Source organism: Mobula birostris, chromosome 6 (assembly GCF_030028105.1).
Source record: "Mobula birostris isolate sMobBir1 chromosome 6, sMobBir1.hap1, whole genome shotgun sequence".
Classification (NCBI taxonomy): domain Eukaryota; kingdom Metazoa; phylum Chordata; class Chondrichthyes; order Myliobatiformes; family Myliobatidae; genus Mobula; species Mobula birostris.
Window position 1 is genome coordinate 166,887,413 of NC_092375.1, and position 19,976 is coordinate 166,907,388.

Consider the following 19,976-nt stretch of genomic DNA (forward strand, 5'->3'; position numbering starts at 1 on the left):
ATCCGGTTAATTGACCTTTAATAACAAGAACACCATCTTATTTTCCTACCTGAACAGCAAGGCACGAAGCATTGTCTGACAGCAAAATCTGTTCCCCTGCATAATAATGAGAAGACAAAAGTCATTTGGAAGGTAATTTTATCACCTGTATCTCCTCATTAATACGCCACAATCTATTTTACACTGCTTGAAGCAGGAAAAGTCTCTCATATTGTTCTTGAAATCTGTGTGAAGCTAATATTATAAAACATTTCAGTCTGTCAGAAGAAAGAAAGATGACAAGTTCACTGCAATAAAAATTCCTTGGTTTAGAGGACTGGGGCAGCAACCTATTAGTCTTCATTACTTTGCAGTCTTCTGACAACTGGAGCAGGCTGCGTGCCCCAAATGGGGGCCATAATATGAGCTGATGATATATGAAGAGCTGCTAAAGGGAACCTGAACTGCCTCTGCCAATGTGAAGCATTTAAGTTTTTTTTTAAATGAGAGCCATGTTTGCCATAACATTTAAATATCTGATATATCCACAAATCACTTCTCAACTGTTGGGAAACCCAACAATAGGATCCTTATCACATCATTTTACACCCTGCTACTTATACCAGCTGATATAATACCTCAATAATGAATTATGAAAGCCAAATTTCATGAATATATTGTCTACGTTGACAGAATGATGTCACTAAAACTTCAGAGCAAGATGAAATGATACCATACATTAAAACTTACCACAAAGTTCTGAATCTTATACTTAAGTCATAATTACAAAGGAAAGTAACAGCCACTTACTGCTCTTGTATTGCAATATTAAATTACATAATCTGATTACAAAGCACAATACCTACCTTTTAATGGTTGATAGAGTGTCGCATTTTCAGGCCAAGGTTCTGCAGCTGCAAAAATACAAAGGTGCTTAGTTAATACAGCAAATAAGAAGTGCAGGTACAAAACACATATCTGAATTTAAAACAGTTTGACCTAATTTCTGAGGATATTTCTGTATCTTTTTAAAAGAAACAGCATAGAATAAGCTCACAGATCTGAATTTTATACTACATCCACGATTTCAGTCATTGAAAAGGCCAACTGATAAAGCTAAATAATGAAACAAAGATGACTTTGTAACCAATTTTTTTATGATAATACTTTATTTATTTGACTTTTTAAAGAACTGAGTTAATTACATCAGAAAACAAATCAACTTACAAACTAAAAAAAATGACATTTAACTTATTGAACACCTACCATTTTTAAACCATCTCTTTTATGCCTTAATGGATTCGTTACAAAAAGAAATAATCAGAATTCGTTATAGAAGGATCAAGGAGGGTCTTCAATGATACATGGATTAAACAGTTTTAGTCATACGATATATGGATTACAGATTTGCTAATGACATTTAGGTAGAAGTGCAAGTAATGAAGATGGCAACAAAAGGTTGCAAACTGTTATCAACAGCTAATTCAACAATAGAAACAAAGGCCACTATGAATTCAGAACATGTTCCACAAAGCTAGTTCAGAAGTATGAGCGATTTACCCTTCCCTCTCCATCAATAGACTTTGAGTCACCAGAAATACTAGCCTTTAGACCTAGACGCAGCCGTAATTGTTACATGTTGAGTATCCCTTATCCAAAAATCTAAAATCCTTAAACTCTGATATATTTTTGAGCACTGACATGACGTCACAAATGAAAAATTCCACAAGGTGCTGGGCAGGTACCCAGGTGATACACATATCTCTACATACCACAGACAGTTCCGAGAAATGACCTCACATAAGTAATAAGCAGAAGTTAATGAAAAATAGAAAAACCACTGCATAAAGTGAAAACTGAAGATCTCAATTATGTATTGAAAGAGTGAATTCATTCACATCAGAGTGAACATGTGCGAATAACAGTATGCTGACCATGAAACAAGCAAATATCTATCACAACAAACTAAAAATTGAAAGTAATTGTGAATCTTCAGCAGGCTGGTTGCAGAAAATTAAGAAAAGGCACAATGCAGATTTTTTTCATAAAACCTAAAAAGAAAATGTAAAATACTGTAACCTTTTAATCAAAACACTGTATTATAGCTGAAGACTGAAAACCTGCCATTGCTTGTTGTTGTTCAATAGCTGATTCAGGTAATCTCCCGATGGTGCTGTGCTGCACCTGAAACCCTGCACACACACTATATATTCATTATATTAATGGTATGGAATAATTTTTTTTACTGTTAATGACTGAACAAGCGTGACACAAAGACTGCTTACTGGTAGCACATAAATTCAAAGGCAGAAATGATGGCGATCCCAGGCCATCTTGTAATATACAGGTGTCCCCCGCTTTTCGAACGTTCGCTTTACGAAACCTCACTGTTACGAAAGACCTACATTAGTACCCTGTTTTCGCTTTCAGAAGCTGTTTTCACTGTTACGGAAAAAAAAATTCAGCGCGCGATAAAAAATCAGCACGTGATAAAGGCAGCGCGCCCCGAGCAGCCGCTCTCCCCCGGATTCAGAACTGCTTTGCTTTAACACGTGCCTGTGAGCAGCCGTTTGCAAGATGAGTTTTATGGTATCGGAAAAGCCTGAAAGAGCTCGTAAGGGTGTTATACTTATGGTAAAACTAGACATAATTAAGCCTTTTGATCGTGGTGAACGAAGTAAGGATAATGTGAGTTTGGCTTGTGGAAGCTGACAAACATGATGTTGAAGAGGTTTTGGCATCCCATCACCAAGAACTGACAAATGAAGAGCTGATGCAATTGGAAGAGGAAAGGATAACAATCGAAACCGAACGAGTAATGATACACTACGACTTTAATTTTGAAAGGGTACGTCGGTTTAGGGGATATTTGCAGGATGGTTTAAGTCCTTATTAAAAAATTGTGTGATAGAAAAATGCGCGAGGCTCAGCAGTCAAGCAAGCCTTCCACATCAGCCACAGCAGACGACGAACCTCAACCTTCGACATCGAGGTGGGCAGAGATAGAAGAAGATGAGCTGCCTGCTCTAATGGAAACAGGCAACGAGATGACACCCCAAACCCCAGGCCACGGACAGATACCGATTTGCGGAGAATGCAAAGGTAGCCAGGAGGCGCACAGCACATCTTTAAGAAAAAAGCCAAAATAAACATGCTAATTAATTAGGTGCCACCGACACGTAATTGTCGGCCCAGATCAGAGACGACGCAATCGGAAATCGGCACTGATCTGGGCCGGCAATTACGGGCGGCACCTAATTAATTAACATGTTTGTTTTGGCTTTTTTCTTAAAGATATGCTGTGTACCCCCCAGCTACCGCAGGACCCCTGCGTTCTTCGCGGCAATGTATCGCTCAGCGGCCTGGAGGGTGGGGGCCACTGCACCACCCAACCTGCAACGACTCAGTCTAACACACCATCATCAGAGTGCTCGCTGTCTTCACGATTCCCATAAGCGATACTACACTGTACATACATTATTTCTACTTTATATAGACTGTGTATTTTTACGTGTTATTTGGTATGATTTGGCAGCTTCATAGCTTAAAGGTTACTGGAGAGAGTGTTCTTGCCAACAGTGCTTACGTGAGATTTTCTCCCGACGGCGCTTGCGCGAGATTTTCACTACGGAGAACAGTTCAGTAATGATTGTGGAAAAGTATTTCTACTTTATATAGGCTGTGTATTTATCATATCATTCCTGCTTTTACTAAATGTTACTGTTATTTTAGGTTTTGTGTGTTATTTGGCATGATTTGGTAGGTTATTTTTGGGTCTGCGAATGCTCACAGAATTTTCCCATATAAATAAACGGTAATTGCTTCTTTGCTTTGCAACATTTCAGCTTACGAACTGTTTCATAGGAACACTCTACCTTCGGATGGCGGGAGGTACCTGCATTCCAAAACCCAAAAAGGTCCGAAATCCAAAACACTTCCAGCCCCACACACTTCAGTTGAAGGGTACTCAACCTGTACTGTGATGATTGCAAATGTCTTAATGATGGCTGCACTGATTCATGAATCATTAATTCTGAGTTTTCTCCATATCTATAGTGCAGATAAAAAATTTCATGCTGTTGGGTCCAAAAAGGTAGTGGTATAAAAAGCATTAATCCATCTTGAGAATGCCCAATCATTGTTCTAGATAAACATTGTTATAATATATTAAATGGACTAATTAAACAAAATATTTTATTTAGTATACAAGTATGAAATGACTTATCTGAAAATAAAATGTCCTTCATTTAGATCAAAATTAGCCCAAATATTCATTCGGACCAAACATTATAATAATCACTTGTCCTGGCAGCTCTGCTTCTTTCAGGTACGGCTGCAATCTGGAAAAATGTCCACAAAAGAAGGGGCTAAGGATGAATCTTAACTTCCTGATAACAGACAAGATACTCAAGCTCTACATTATCACAGGAAATCTTCAAGGGACCAGATGATATGTACTGAGCTACTCAACTCAGATCATTCTACTGAGACAACAGCCTCAAGAACCCTCAAACTACAGTAAAAATCTGCTAGAATGCAGCTACTGCTCCATGTTGGCTACAGCAATATCTGGTGCCATTCCTCTCCTTGCATTGGAGCCCTCTTTGGACCCCAACCCATGTCTCTTTAGAAGTAGAAACTTACTTCATCAGTGCGTGTTTCTCGTAGCTGATGAAGAAGTGTACATCATAGCCTGAGTACATTATAATACTTCTGGTCTGCTGAACCTTCTTCAAAACATGAGAAATTATTATTTCTGCACTCCTATTCATTCTGCACACTCAGTCTGAGGGATCAGACAACATTCTCAGTGCTTCACTATGCATTCCCAATAGCCCTCTCCCTAGTATTTCTTTCTCATGGTTCACAACAGATCCCTCAGAGTCAGTCTTACAGCATGCAGTCATTCAGTAATGCCTCCAAAATGCACTGGAGGCTTATGAGTCTCAATGCCCCAGAGAGCTATGTTGGCTGGAGTCAGAGTTTTATGCTTTGGCTCTTGGTAGGGTCACCCTTGCCAAACAGGTTAAAGGGTAGAGGAGCGACTAAGAGCGACATCAGTCTTCCGGGCTCAGGGTTCAGCTCAGGGCTAACAACCCTGACTGGAAAAACTGCAATGGAAACAGCAATGAAGAATCCTTCTACATCTGAGTAAGATGGTATTCCTGAGACTCCACCCAGGACTTGCATAACTGACAGTAGTGAAAACCGACAGGAAGCTACTAACATGATGAAGGAAGCTCCGAACCCGACCATAGATGGAGAACCTTCATTGCTGCCCTAAATGGCAGCAATGTAACAGGCAGTAAATATTCACCAATAGGAGGATAGTCAATTTCTTTCCCCTTACTTGAGTGCAGCCCACTCATGCCAGGTACCTCTGCACGATGCTTCAATCTAAGAGGTGCTACTATATTGGCTGGTGCTAGCTGTGATAACTGCAACAGCCAGAGTACTGTCCACAGCTACACCAACCACAAGGGACATCAACTTCACAGCACTCCTCCATTATTATCTATTCCATGTCACAGACATCTAGGGTATTTGAACCGACAATTATAAAAAGAAACAGGAGAGTAAAACTGTACGTTTTGTCCCTTTCTGAAAAAAAAGTCCTGTTCAGATTTTTTCAGACAGAAGAGTGAGGATCACCCAGAATACAGTAGCCTACTTAATGAATGTGTGTCATTAGATGCTAGAAAATCTTGGTGTTCTGCAGGGATCTGTTCAGGGACTCAGCTCTGTGATTTTTATAAATGACTTCAATGAGGAAGTTGAAGAGTGGGTTAGTAAGTTTGCAGAAGTCAAAAAGGGTGGCAGTTTTGTGGATAGTGTAGAAGGTTGTTGTAGATCACAGTGGGCATTGATAGGATGCAGAGCTACGCTGAGAAATGGCAGATGGAATTCAATCCAGAAAAGTGTGAAGTGATACACTTTGGAAGGCCGAACATGAAGGCAGAGTACAAGATTAATGACAGGATTCTTAACAGTGTGGAGGAACAGAGGAATCTTGGGGTCAACATTCATAGATCCCTTAAAGTTGCCACACAAGTTGATAGCATATTAAGAAGGTATATGTCAGCCTTCATTAGTTGGGGGATCAAATTCAAGAGCCATGAGGTAATGTTGCAGCTCCATAAAACTGGTTAGACAACATTTAGAGTATTGTGTTCAGTTCTAGTCTCCTCATTATAGAAAGGATGAGGAAGCTTTGGAGGGTGTGCCTGGATCAGACAGCATGTCGTATGAGGAAGGAAGATGAGAGGCAACTTGGTAGCAATGTACAAGATCAGCAGCATAGATAGAGTGCGACTGCCAGAGTCTTTACCCGACTAATGAGTGGGCATAATTTTAAGGTGAAAAGAGGAAGTATTTTTTTTCTGTATACACAGAGTGGTGAATGCAGAGAACATGCTGCCATGCATGCTGATAGAGGCAGAGCTATTAGGGACATTTAAGAGACTCTTAGAAAGGCACATGTATGAAAGAAAAATGGAAGGCCTTGTAGGAGGGAAGGGTTAGATTGATCTCAGAATAGGTTAAAAGGTTAGCACAACATCATGGGTGAAGGGCTGTGTTCGATGTTCTAAATTTGAAAGCAAATAAAATTTTAGGCTGCTGTGATCACAATGGCCTTTCAGTTGAAAGGTTGGTAAATATCAAAAGTAAAATGCTTAATAAAAAAACTTGAAATACATATGTGATGTATGGATAAGAGCATGATAGCTTCTACATTTTTAAATTGCTTTTTAAGTGTAATGTCTCAAAGAGGGGTTATTGTACCTTTTGTCATACATCAGCAGACTATCCATTTATTTTGTCTACAACACGCCCATTAGAAAGCAGTTGGAACTTCTACATTACAGCATAAAATCATGCCCAAATCTCGACAATGAGAAGATATTTTTATGATAAGGATAAATTAGTGTGGAAACTAAGGGAAGAATATACCCATGATGCATTTAAGGTATACAATCAAAAAAAAAAGTACAAGCCTTAGAAAAAATAAGCAAAGGAGAAATGGTGCAAAGAGCTGTGGAGACAACCTGAGAGAAGGAAGAAGATACACGAAACAGAGCAAACAACAGCAGAGCAAAATGGAAAAAAATATAATACCAGCAGAGCAAAAGTTGCCAGTGTTGGTGGAGCAGAGGTTCCTGGAGGTTAATTATGAAAGTGAAAATAGCTTTTAAAATAGAAATTAAGCGTAAAGATCCTGAAACTCATTCCGAAGTGCCAATATATCCTGATTGGCATCATAGCATTAAGCAACAAAATTCTGGAGGAAATACAATTTATAGAGAATGGAAGATGTGAGGTCACGTGTCAAATATCTGATCTACTAAGCCATGTACAAAAGCTTGTGACAACATGATCACAGCATCACTGTCGTGGCACACACCTACAGATTATATTAAGACTCACATGTATCAGCTCTTTCAGGATAAGCAGCAGCAATTAAAGATAAAGAAATTCTCCTAGTAGACTGGCCAACCTTTTTCCCTTTATTAACATCACCAGTGTCATAAGCAATTTGTCTAGCCATTTGTCTGACTGGGACCTATTTTGTTCAAAATGGCACATTTCTGTCTATTAATGAAATAACTAACCTATTATATGGTTCATTGTAGCCAATGTGGGAGGAGATAAGAAACACATTTTTGTGGTCTTTAGTTTGATGTTAAAGCAAATCTAAAATAAGAATAGATGACAAATATTTTGCAATGGGCAGGGAGTAAGGAATTTAACATCTAAAGGCAAGGAAACTTCCTTGATTTTCTTCGCTTTTGTTTTACCAGCAGTCATTTAATTCATCACATTCGAAGTTGGCAAGGATGTAGATCCAAATGATTTTGCTACACATGAAAGAGACATCTTACCAATACCACTGACTAAAGCAACATTTTAAATAGCATTTTTTCCTGCTAGCTTGAAGAAATGGCTGGTATTTCCCAAGTCATTAAATTGTATTTAAGCAAGAGTTGTCAGAAAAGGTACTCGGTGATAACTAGCTTGTGAGCACCAAGTGCTCACAAAAACATTGCTTTTTAATGCTTCAGTGTCGGCTCTTCCTATTGTGAAGCAGAATTTAAAAAACGTTGAACTGTTCACCCACTATTATTTGGGAATCGGCTCAAAGATGCGTGGGGCAAGACTACCCCCCCCCCCCGAGAATGGCTAGGTGCCTCAAATATGCTGCCAAGGGTGGGGGTGATAGGAGACTAATACTTTGTACAAGGCACTTAACAAGCATATGAACATGTAGGAAATGGAAGAATTTGGACATTGTGTAGTAGAAGGGATTAGTTTGGTTTGGAATTTGATTATTAAATGCTCGGAAAAATGTCACTGGCAGAAGTGTGTTCACATGCTGTAATGTTCTATTTTCTATGTATTTGTAGTTTTTTCTACATTAGTGGGTAAATATTTAAATCTAAAACATTCTGATAGCTTAAACATAACAGAACACAAAAATAAGAATTTCGCTCAACAGATTACAGATGGCATGATAAATTCCCCGCCACCCTTACAACAGAAAATAAAATATGAAGCAATGGTTTCCACAAAGGATTCAAAAGGCAGAATTTACTGGTATAATTGCATTGTAGATTTAGAAAATAATTCTGAAACTGGCATCAGTTGTTTAAGCATCAGCTATATGCAAATTCTTCATTACCTTTCAGATAGAGGATAAAGCAAAACAATGCTTCTATTTATTATAAAATCTTGACTTGCACTTGCAGAACTGCATAATATTTTTAAATAGCATAAGTAGAGATTTAATTTGAAAATAGTTCCATGCTTTAACATTAACCAACAGCCTTATGACTAACAGACTGTTCAAGGCCAATAAATAATAAAGTAGTAACTATTACAGTTGACAGCTATAGCTGTATTCTTGTTTTCCAGCAAAAATAACTGCCTTATTCAAAACATGTATAGTGGACTCCAGTTAATTGGGACACATTGGGACCAGTAATTTTGGCCCAGTTAAGCAGCTCCTCCAATTAGCCGAAATTTCATGGAAAAAATTAAAAGTATAAAAAAGACAAACTAAGTAACAAATTATGTATTTAAATGAAATACAGAACAAATTAGAACATTAACAATAGTACTACAGTACTTTAAAACTGTGTATTAGTGGCTAATAATTATTGACAAAGGAATTCATCCAATGTATGCAATGAACTAAATGAACCCAGGCACTTAGTGCAGATAATGAACTGCCTTTATACAATGCTGTCGATGCCTGCATTCTCCAAATCTTCATTTTCATTGTAATATTCAAGATGACCATCGATAACTTCAAATTTTTTGTAGTTCCTAACTTGAAGTTTCTCACATCTCCAGGCCTGAATGCTTGAAACTGCAGTGAGCAAAACAGTTCCAAATTGTCTTCCTGCTTACATCTCATCAACTATCAGTGACAAAATTCACTGTTTTAGTTTTAAACACAAACACATACCACTGACTCTATTTAAAAACTGTTCGCTCTAAGCACAGTGTAGCATCTAACAGCTACACAAGTATGCGCGACTGATGCTACTTTACTTTATTGTCACCAAACAATTGATACTAGAGCATACAATCATCACAGCAGTATTTGATTCTGCGCTTCGCGCTCCCTGGAGTACAAATTGATAGTAAATAGTAAAAATGTAAATTATAAATCATAAATAGAAAATAGAAAAGGGAAAGTAAGGTAGTGCAAAAAGAAACCGAGGCTGGTCCGGATATTTGGAGGGTACAGCCCAGATCTGGGTCAGGATCCGTTCAGCAGTCTTATCACAGTTGGAAAGAAGCTGTTCCCAAATCTGGCCGTATGAGTTTTCAAGCTCCTGAGCCTTCTCCTGGAGGGAAGAGAGACGAAAAGTGTGTTGGCTGGGTGGGTCGTGTCCTTGATTATCCTGGCAGCACTGCTCCGATAGCGTGTGGTGTAAAGTGAGTCCAAGAACAGAAGATTGGTTTGTGTGATGTGCTGGGCTGTGTTCATGATCTTCTGCAGCTTCTTCCGGTCTTGGACAGGACAACTTCCATACCAGGTTGTGATGCAAAATAGAAGAATGCTTCCAGTCTCCTGCTGAAATTAAACGTTATTGTGTCCCAAATAAACAAAAGGAATCCTGGCTATTTTGTCAATTAGTTTTTGTTCTATAAGTGTTGCCCCAAAACAATTAACCAGAATCCAATGCATTTAAAAATACTGAACATGTGCAACATTTCTTACATCATCAAACATTAAAATTATATGTAGCTTAACCACTCAAGCTTGTTTTCATCAATCACAGTGATTTATGATGCAAAAATCTCCAGTAGAATCAAACCTAGTTTATTCTTGGGGTTCACATTTCCGCAGCATATGGTATGCAGTTTGTAGCTCACCACATCTACCATAAGAACATAAAAGGTGATTTCCCTCAGGTCTGCTGATCACCAACAGAGGTCTCTGTAGCATTTCAAAATCTGATTTTGTAATTTATAATTTAAAGTATTTGCCATTGCCCAATGCACTTCTCTTTAAAAATAGTTGATTTTTCTTTAAATCTTCCATGCTGTGCAGAGTGTCATTTTGCACTGGATATTCCCACATATACAGAGTGAGCCCTTCATTATGCCACCAAGGTACTTATTACTCACATGCAAGCTCAGACTGCAATTTCCAATTAGCTAATCAAATACAAAGGGAAATAGAAAATGTGCATACCATTCACAATTAAAGTCATCACATAACATGTTCAAAATAAATTATCAAAGTACATACACAATATGTTACCATATATTACCTTGAGATTCATTTTCTTGCAGGCATTTACAGGAAAAAGAAATGCAATAGAATTTTACAAAAACCTATACAGGTACATAAACAGGCAAAGATTGACAAACACTAATGTGCAAAAGTAGACAAACTGCAAATAAAAATAATACTGAGAACATGAGTTGTAAGGAGCCCTAGAAAGTGAATCTGTAGATCATAGTATCTGCTCAGAGCAGTGGTGGGTAAAGTTATCCATGCCAGTTCGGGACCCTGACGGCCGTAGGGTAATAACTATTCCTGAACAGGGTGGTGTGGGACTTAAGGCTTCCGTACCTTCTACCTGTTGGTAGTAGCGAGAGGAGGGCATGGCCCAGATGGTGGTATCTTTAATGATAAATGCTGCTTTCTTGTGACTGTGCTCCATGTAAATATACTCAATGGTGGGAAGGGCTTTGTCTTTGATAAACTAGACTGTACCCATCACTTTCTGTCACCTTCTCCATGCCAGATGTAACAAGTTAGGATATTCTTCGCTGTGCATCTATCCAAGTTTGTTAAAGTGTTGGTGACATGCTGAATCCACGCAAACTTCTAAGAAAGTAGAGGCTCTTTTGTGCCTTCTTTTTGATGACACATTTGTGCTGGTGCCAGGACAGATCCTTTAATATGATGACGCCAAGGAATTTAAAGCTAGTGACTATCTCCACTTCCATTCCCCTAATGAGAACTGGCTCATGGACCTCCAGCTTCTTCCCCTGTACTCAATAACCAGCTCTTTCGTTTTGCTGATATTGCACAAAAGGTTGTTTGGGCACCTCACTCAAACAGATTCAAGCTGATTTGTTTTCTATTCATATGAATGGCAAAAATATTCAGTAAGCTAAGTAAGTGTAGTACAGGACATGTTACAATTCTTCCAGTACCCTCGGTCGGTAATGGGAGTAAAAAAAAAATTCATTTTAGTTTATCCACACCTAATGAACTGGGTGTACAGATATTAACAATGGACAAGAATGAAGTGGCCAATTTCCCTAGTGATGGCCATTCAATGTGTTGATTCAGACATATACAGCACCTAACTGTGATGACAAAGAGCAGCCAAAGCCAATGTGCAAACAAGCAAGAACTGCCATTTTAACACAAAAATCATGAAATAAAAATGTCTGGAATAGGGGAAAATACAGTTCACTATTATTCCTTACTAACAACAGATTTTATGCAAATCATTACAACCTTACAATCATTGTGTAAAGTTACACAGCCTTGCCAACTGTCAATCACAGATTCATTAAATAGTGCACTTACTAGGTAAAAGAGTTGCTCAAAATACAAGACACATAGTGCAGTGGATCAACTTATTCCTTTTAAATGGAGTTTGAAAACACCTTGAAATTAGCCCAGTCTTCAAAAGTACACAAAGGAAAAGAAAAAAAGTAGAGAATTACAGCTCCTTCAAAACACTTCAGTAAGCCAAAGGTGCTGCTGCAACAACTGCTAACTTCAAGCATACAAAAGGCCATCAGTACAATGCTTCCACAGGAAATAGATTGTATAACTTCACGTTAGATAGAAACGCTGCAATGAGCAAGTTGACACCATCAACTGATGACATTTGTGAATTGTGAAAAGTTATTTACAAACTAGTGAAAAGCTGAGGTCCTAAGCATTTGTGATACCTTTCAGCCAATTTCAAAATGTTATTGAATATGCATTAGAGAGAAAATAGTTGCAGAGTGTCCAAGAGGAATGGAATCATCCACATTGCTCTACAAAATTTTGCCATAAATGTTATGGACCAAGGGGCTTCCTTATGTGCATCATTCTATGATTCTGGTTTTATGATTCTATTATGATAGGGGACAGCACTTTAGCATAGCGGTTAGCCTAACACAGGGTTCCCCAACCGTTTTTGCACCGCGGACCGGTTTAATATTGACGATATTCTTGCGGACTGGCCCACCGGGGGTGGGGGGGGGGGGGGGAGGGGGGCGTTAATCACGACGGGAATATAGGTGATAAGTCAACTATAAGTCAGTTATCAGTGGCTAATACATTCAATTTTGTTTCTAATAAGGTCTATCTAATGAATTTAATATTAAACAGCGCATATTTTCCTCGCATGAATATAGTGATGTCAATTATAAGTCATAAGGGGTTTCCTTATGTCCAGTCTATTCCGCAATTTAGTTTTCGTTGCATTCATTGCAGAAAACTCTGCTTCGCAGAGATATGATGTTGGAAATGGAAGTAACGTTTTCAGTGCTTTCGTGGCTACCTCAGGATATTCAGCCTGGACTTTGATCCAGAATGCCGGCACAGATCTAATGTCAAACATACTTTTCAGGCCGCCGTCATTTGCAAGCTTGAGGAGTTGATGTTCTTCCCGCGCTGACATGGATGATTCACCGGGGACATTCACAAATGGGTCATGGACCCATTCCTTTGCACATCTTGGGTCATTTGTAGTTGGGAAGTAACACTCGAGTTCTGTCGACAGCGAAGACAGGTGATCGCGCACCAGCTGTGAGCCTCAGTCTCTCCCAAGCTCCCAGCTAATGTTGAGAACATGTCAAATAAGCCCCTGTCCACTCACCGTCCCCACAGTTCCAGTTTGGCTTTGCAAGTAAACACTTTATTTGCCAACTTGAAGACAGTTGTCATTCTCCCCTGAAGTGACAAATTGAGTTCACTGAACAGGTTGAAGATGTCACACAGATAAGCGAGTTTGCTATCCACTCCTCGTCACTGAAGTGTGCTGCCAGTGGTGACTTTTTTCCTGAAAGAAATTGCTGTAGCTGCTCTCTTAACTCAAAAACCCTGGGCAGGGCTCTCCCCCTTGATAGCCACCTGACTTCAGTGTGTACCGTTTGTGCTCTGCATCCATTTCCTTGCAAAGCTGCTCAAACAGACGTGAGTTAAGGGTTTTTGCTTTGACGTGATTGATAACTTCAACAATGTCATTCAATACTGTCACGAACCCCGCGACGGGTTGAAAAGGACCAGCAGAAATGAAACACACCTGGAGTCTGGTTTACTATAAATTAAGACTATATTTATTACTACTATGAATTAATATCATTAAACCAGATAATACGATACAGGTTATAAACTATTTTTTATATATATATATATATATATATATAAAAATAATGTGTGTGTGGATACAAAAATAAATAATAGTCCAGGAGATAGATAATCAATCTTACGGTGTCAGGTAACTTTGTGACTAGTTCAGTTCACTTTGTGTTGTGTCGAGTTGAATTGATGAAGAGAGAGAGAGGGGGAGTTAATTGAGATGATGTTCAAGTTGGTAGTTTTAGTTGTTCTTGCTTCCGAAGTCTTCAGAGTCACTTGGTGTGACTCCCACACAGACAAAGATGGACAGAGCCCCTTTTAGGGAACAGTCTACTAACCCACGGCACGGGTTCGCTAACAGCAGACCCCCACAGGCAAGCTCTTACCCGCATTGGTAATCACGGGCTGAAATTAATCGGTCCGTCGCCTCCACCCTTGTGGTGGTCTTAAACTCCACCAGTGGTTTCTCGGGTAGCTTCCACAGTTCTCTCGTGTCGTGTTTCCTCTGCCGTTATCAGACCAAAGGATCAACTTTTTATAATCCATCCAAAATTCCAGCCTCCGTTAGCTCAATTGATCTGAGCTGTTACCATGGTGACTTCCCAGCTCGTGTCTCAGCTCGCGCCGTACTGTCTCTCTCTCAAGGCTAGGATTAAAAGTGTTATCAAAACAAAGTCATAGTCCTCTCTCTCTTTTAATTGCCTCCTTGTTCATTAGACTGCTGAATTTTCTAGCAGTTTCTCACCTGCGTAACAATATACTGTTAAGATCAGGTGACATTTTTCGGTTAGCCAGCATTTCCCTGGGTGTGACACGGTTTGTAGACTGGCATTCAGAAGCAACCTCTTTGACTTGGGTAGCAAAACCAGGCCCATTAAGCCGTTCCAACAACTGTGCTTCGATGTCCTCCGCTATGTCATCGATTCTCCTTGAAACTGTGGTAGCTGAAAGAGAGACCTGTGCCACCTTGTTACCTGCAGCTTTTCCCAACAGTTCACGGCACATGTCCTTGGCAGCAGGCAGAATCAATTCTTCACCAACAGTGAAAGGCCTCTTAGCCTTTGCAATACAGCTAGCCACTAAGTACAACGCTCTCAGAGCAGCAGCATCGTGGAGGTGGTGGCTCTCAGCACTTGCTTCTGTCCCGCTTGCTCACGTTTTTTCCGCTCAAAAAACTCAACGGGTTTGTCTTTAAGTGCAGGGTGCTTGGACTCAAGGGGCCGAAGCAGTTTTGAGGGCTTCATTGCCTCATTAGACAGCTTGTCTCCACATATCACACACAGGGAGCGTGCAAGTCACCAGTCGCAATAAAGCCATATTTTATGTACGGCTCCTCGTATTTTCTGTTGAAGGAAGCTTTCTTTTTTTTGCAGTCTCGGCCTCAGCTGTCTCTGTGTTATCATCATCGTTAGGCCTTTTATGTCCTCCACCATCTCTTCCAAAGAAACTCGCAAGCGACGTTTGTTTTTTACTCATCGAGTAGTTGTAGGTTAATGACCGACTGATGTCCTCGTGTGGGTAATGATCTCGCATGCGTTCTAGTTCAACAGTGGGCATGACAGGGAATGAGCAAAGGTGCAGTTGACTCATACCGGTTCCTCGCGGCCCGGTAGCACATGCTTTGCGGCCCGATGATTGGGGACAACTGGCCTAACACCATCACAGTGCCAGTGATCCACGTTCAATTTTGCCACTATCTATAATGAGTTTGTACGTTCTCTCTATGACTACACGGCTTCCCTCTGGTTGCCCCAGCTTTATCCCACACTCGAAAGACACACGGGTCTAACTGGGCAGAGCGGGCTCATTGGGCTGGAAGGGCCTGTTACCGTGCTGATTATCAAAATTATAAAAAATTAACACACTTTATGCAGGACCAGTTTATAATCCATTAGCTGAGAACAGGAAACGATCTCTGGACCAGGTCAATGCTTTGCCATCCTGATCTTTAAATTTTAGCCAGCATTTGCTTTATCAAACGTCTTCTGGATGTCCATACTAAAACATGCAAAGACATTCCCCTCTTTAAAATTTGTGTCACCAATTCAAAAACTGAATCAGGTCTGTCAGGCATGACCTACCCTTTTTAAACTCATGGCAAGTTTCACTGAGCAGTTGAAAGTTTTCAGGGCATTCTGTCGATTTATCCTAATGTGATATTCAATAATTCCCCAACAATTGCTGAGCTATCCCATTTTTCATTAATGGTTCTACTCTCTCACTCTTCTTCAATAGCAGAGTAACATATAAAATGTTCCTGTATATACAGTGGTGCTAGAAAGAGTTTGTGAACCCTGTAGAATTTTCTCTAAGGCATCTGTTAGTCTTGCGAGACCATAGATCTGCACCTGGAAATCTTCACTCTCCAGGGTGCAAGCCTGGGCAAGGTTGTACGGAAGACCAGCAGTTGCCCATGCTGCAAGTCTCCCCTCTCCACGACACCAATGTTGTCCAAGGGAAGGGCATTAGGACCCACACAGCTTGATACCAGTGTCAGCAATGTGTGATTAAGTGCCTTGCTCGAGGACACAACACACGTTGCTTCGGCTGGGGTTCGAACTCACGACCTTCAGGTCACTAGTCCAGTGCCTTAACCACTTGGCCACGTGCCCACACCAGAATTTTCTCTATTTCTGTATAAATATGACCTAAAATGTGATGAACTTCATGCAAGTCCTAAAACAAAATAAAGAAACCCAATTAAATAACACAAAAAACATTATACTTCATTTATTTATTGAATGATCCAATATTGTATGTAACACAAACAAAATGCTGGAGGATCTCACCAGGCCAGTCATCATCTATGGAGAAAAGTAGAATCGATGTTTTGGGCCAAAACGTCGACTGTTGAGTCCTGCGATAGGTGTCATCCAAAACGTCAACTGTACTTTTTTCCCCTAGATGCTGCCTGGCCTTCTGAGATCCTCCAGCATTTTGTGTGTGTTGCTTGATTTCCAGCAACTGCAGATTCTCTCTTGTTGTGATCCAATATTTCATGTACATGTTGGAAAATGTATGTGAACCTTTGCTCTCATTAACTAGTGTGTCCCCTTGTACAGCAATAGCTTTAACCAAATGTTTCTGGTTACTGTTAATCAGTCCTACACGTCAGCTTGGAGGAATTTTCGGCCATTCCTCCTTACAAAACTGCTTCCTTGCATGAACTCCTTGCTTCAGGCCCTTCCACAACATTCCTATAGGACTAAGTTCAGGACTTTGACTCGGCCATTCCAAAACACAACTTGGCTTCTTTTTAAATCATTCTGTTGTTGATTTACTCTTGTCTTTCAGATCAATATCTTGTTGCATATCCAACTTTTATTAAGCTTCAGGTAACGGACTGCTACTCCTGTAAAATGCCTTGACAAAATTTTGGATTCATTGTTCCCGCAACGATTGCAACCTGTCCAGACCCTGAAACAGCAAAGCAGCCCCAACCCATGATGATCCTTCCACCGTGCTTCACAGTTGGAATGAGGTTTTGGTGTTGGTGTGCAGTGCCCTTTTCCCACCAAACATAGAAATGTGCATTTCTGCCAAAAAGTTCAATGTTTTATTTTTGGAGAGCTGTGGTTTCCTCCATGGTGTTCTTCCATGAATATCATTCTTGTTCCGTGTTTTTCTTACAATGCACACAGAAACAGAAACTTTAGCAAGTTCTAGAGATTTCTGCAGGACTTTTGGTATTACCCTTTTGCAGAATAGCAACAGTACCGAGTTTCCTCCATTTGTAAACAATTTCTCTTACTGTGGACTGATGAACACTCAGGTCTTTAGAAATGCTTTTGTAGCTTTTTCCAGCTTCATGCATCGCTACAATTCTTCTAAGGTCCTCTGACAGCTGTTTTGATCGAGGTATGGTGCACATAAACAGTTCTTTCTTAAGAAGTGCAGGCTCCGTCAGTAACCTGACTGTGTGTCTTTTTTTTTTAAAAAAGAGCAGGGCACCTCTACAACCTACACCTCCAGTCTCATCTCAGTGATTGGAACACCTGACTCCAAATAACTTTTGTAGAAGGCATTAGCCTAGAGGTTCACATACTTTTTCCAACAAATACATGTAATACTGGATCATTTTTCTCAATAAATAAATGAACAAGTATAATGTTTTTGTGCTATTTATTTTTCTTTATCTAGTTTTAGGGCTTACGTGAAGATCTGGGTTCACAAACTTTCTAGCACCACTGGAAGAATGATTCCTGACCTTTGGAACATTAGAAACAGGATATTTATATTAGTCATAATTAATTCCTGTAAAACATAAGAATCAAAACTATTTGGTGTTGGGCAGAGGTAGTGAACCTGTTCAAAAATAATTAATATCAATCTTTTTAAAAGACAATTGAAAAATAACATTTCTATATAGTATTGTTACTGCATCTCACGTATAACATAAGAAACATGAACGTGAAATTATAAGCTGATGCATATTCATAAAAGATGAAGGAAAATAAATGCACTTTACTCTCATTGAGGATTTGGATGTTTAGAGAAATATGCATGTAGCACTAATATCTTTAGTAAGTCTATTCTGTCCATCCAAATACTGATGCTTACACCAGTACCACAAGGATTTCATGGTGGCAGATGCAGTGTCTGGAAATTAAAATTGAACACCTCAGAGCAAGATTGCTACACCAGAGGGACATTAGGGACTGCTGTGTACTTTGTTTCACTGAAACATATCTATCCCTCGCCATTTCGGATGCAAAGCCGCAGGTCGAAGGCTTCAAAATTCTCAAAGACAAGACAGCGGAGTCTTTTAAAGGCAGAGGAAGTGGAATATGATTTATAATTAACTCATCATGGTGCACAAACGTGGCAGTTCTGTCTCATTCCTGCTCACCTAGCAGTCAAATGTCATCCATTTTATCTGCCAATGGAATTTTCTGACATGATCCTAATAAGGGTGCACATTCAACCTCAGGTAGGCACCGGAGGAGCTGAGCAACATAATCAGCAGGCATGAAACTGCCCACCCTGATGCCTTCCCTATCATTGCAGGCGGTTTCAACCAGGACAGCTTGAAGAAGTCTCTGAACAACTACCACTTTTAGAACCAGAGGAGCCAGCACACTTGACCAGAGTATACCACCATCAAGAACACTTAATGTACCATCTCACGCCCACACTTTGGAAAGTCCAATCACCTGACTCTATTTCTACTCCCAGCGTACAGGAAGAGACAACACCACAACATCAGTGGTGAGGGCCAAGAAAGTATTGTCAAGGTAAACAGTGGAGTGCTTACAGGACTGCTTTGAGTCCATGGGCTGGGCAATATTCAAAGCTTTATCTTCGAGTTGGAATGAATATACCACAGTTGTCACCAACTTGATCAAGATCCAAATACCACAGATGAACCAGAAAATTCAGTGTCTGCAAGAGAGCTAGATCTGTGGCATTCAAGAAGAGTGATCCAGAACTGTATAATAAGTCTACGTGCAACCTATGGAAGGCTATTTTAAGGGGGAAGAAACTATTCCAATTCCTCGGCATACACATCACCGAGGATCTCATGTGGTCTGTACATACTGGCTGTGTGGTGAGAAAAAGCACAACTGCACGTCTTTCACCTCAGATGGTTGAAGTAGCTTGGTGTGGTTCCCCAAATCCTAAGGACTTCCTACAGGGGCACAATTGAGAGCATCTTGACTGGCTGCATCACTGCCTGGTAGGGGAACTGTACTTCCCTCAATCGCAGGACTCTGCAGAGAGTGGTGCAGACAGCCCAGCTCATCTGTGGATGTGAACTTCCCACTATTCAGGACATTTAGAGACAGGTGCATAAAAAGAAGCATTGGGAACCTGAGTCAACCCAACCATAAACTGTTCCAGTTGCTGCCATGTGGGAAACGGTACCACAGCATAAAAGCCAGGATCAACAGGCTCCAGGACAGCTTCTTCCACCAGCCATCAGACTGAATAATTCACGCTGATACAATCGTATTTTCCATGCTATATTGACTGTCCTATTGTACATACTTTTTATTACAAATTACTGTAAATTGCATAGTTAGACAGAGACATAACAAAGATTTTTACTCATGTATGTGAAGGATTTAAGTAATAAAGTCAATTCACTTCCATAGAAGTGTTGCAAGGACATCGTCAATCTCTCATTGCTGCAATCAGAAGTTCCCACCTGCTCCAAAAGGGCGAC

General features: G+C 40.0%; 1 protein-coding gene across 3 annotated transcripts in view; it reads right to left on the reverse strand.

Annotated features, from left to right (window-relative positions):
* The window catches only part of hoxd4a (homeobox D4a), a 169,375-nt gene that overhangs the window by 60,215 nt on the left and 89,184 nt on the right, over positions 1-19,976 (reverse strand). For all 3 annotated transcript variants that reach the window (XM_072261803.1, XM_072261804.1, XM_072261805.1), the window contains 2 exons: positions 846-893; positions 50-96 (listed from right to left, as the gene is read on the reverse strand). In XM_072261803.1, the coding sequence (XP_072117904.1) occupies positions 50-96; positions 846-893 (95 nt within the window). The remainder of the gene's footprint in view (positions 1-49; positions 97-845; positions 894-19,976) is intronic.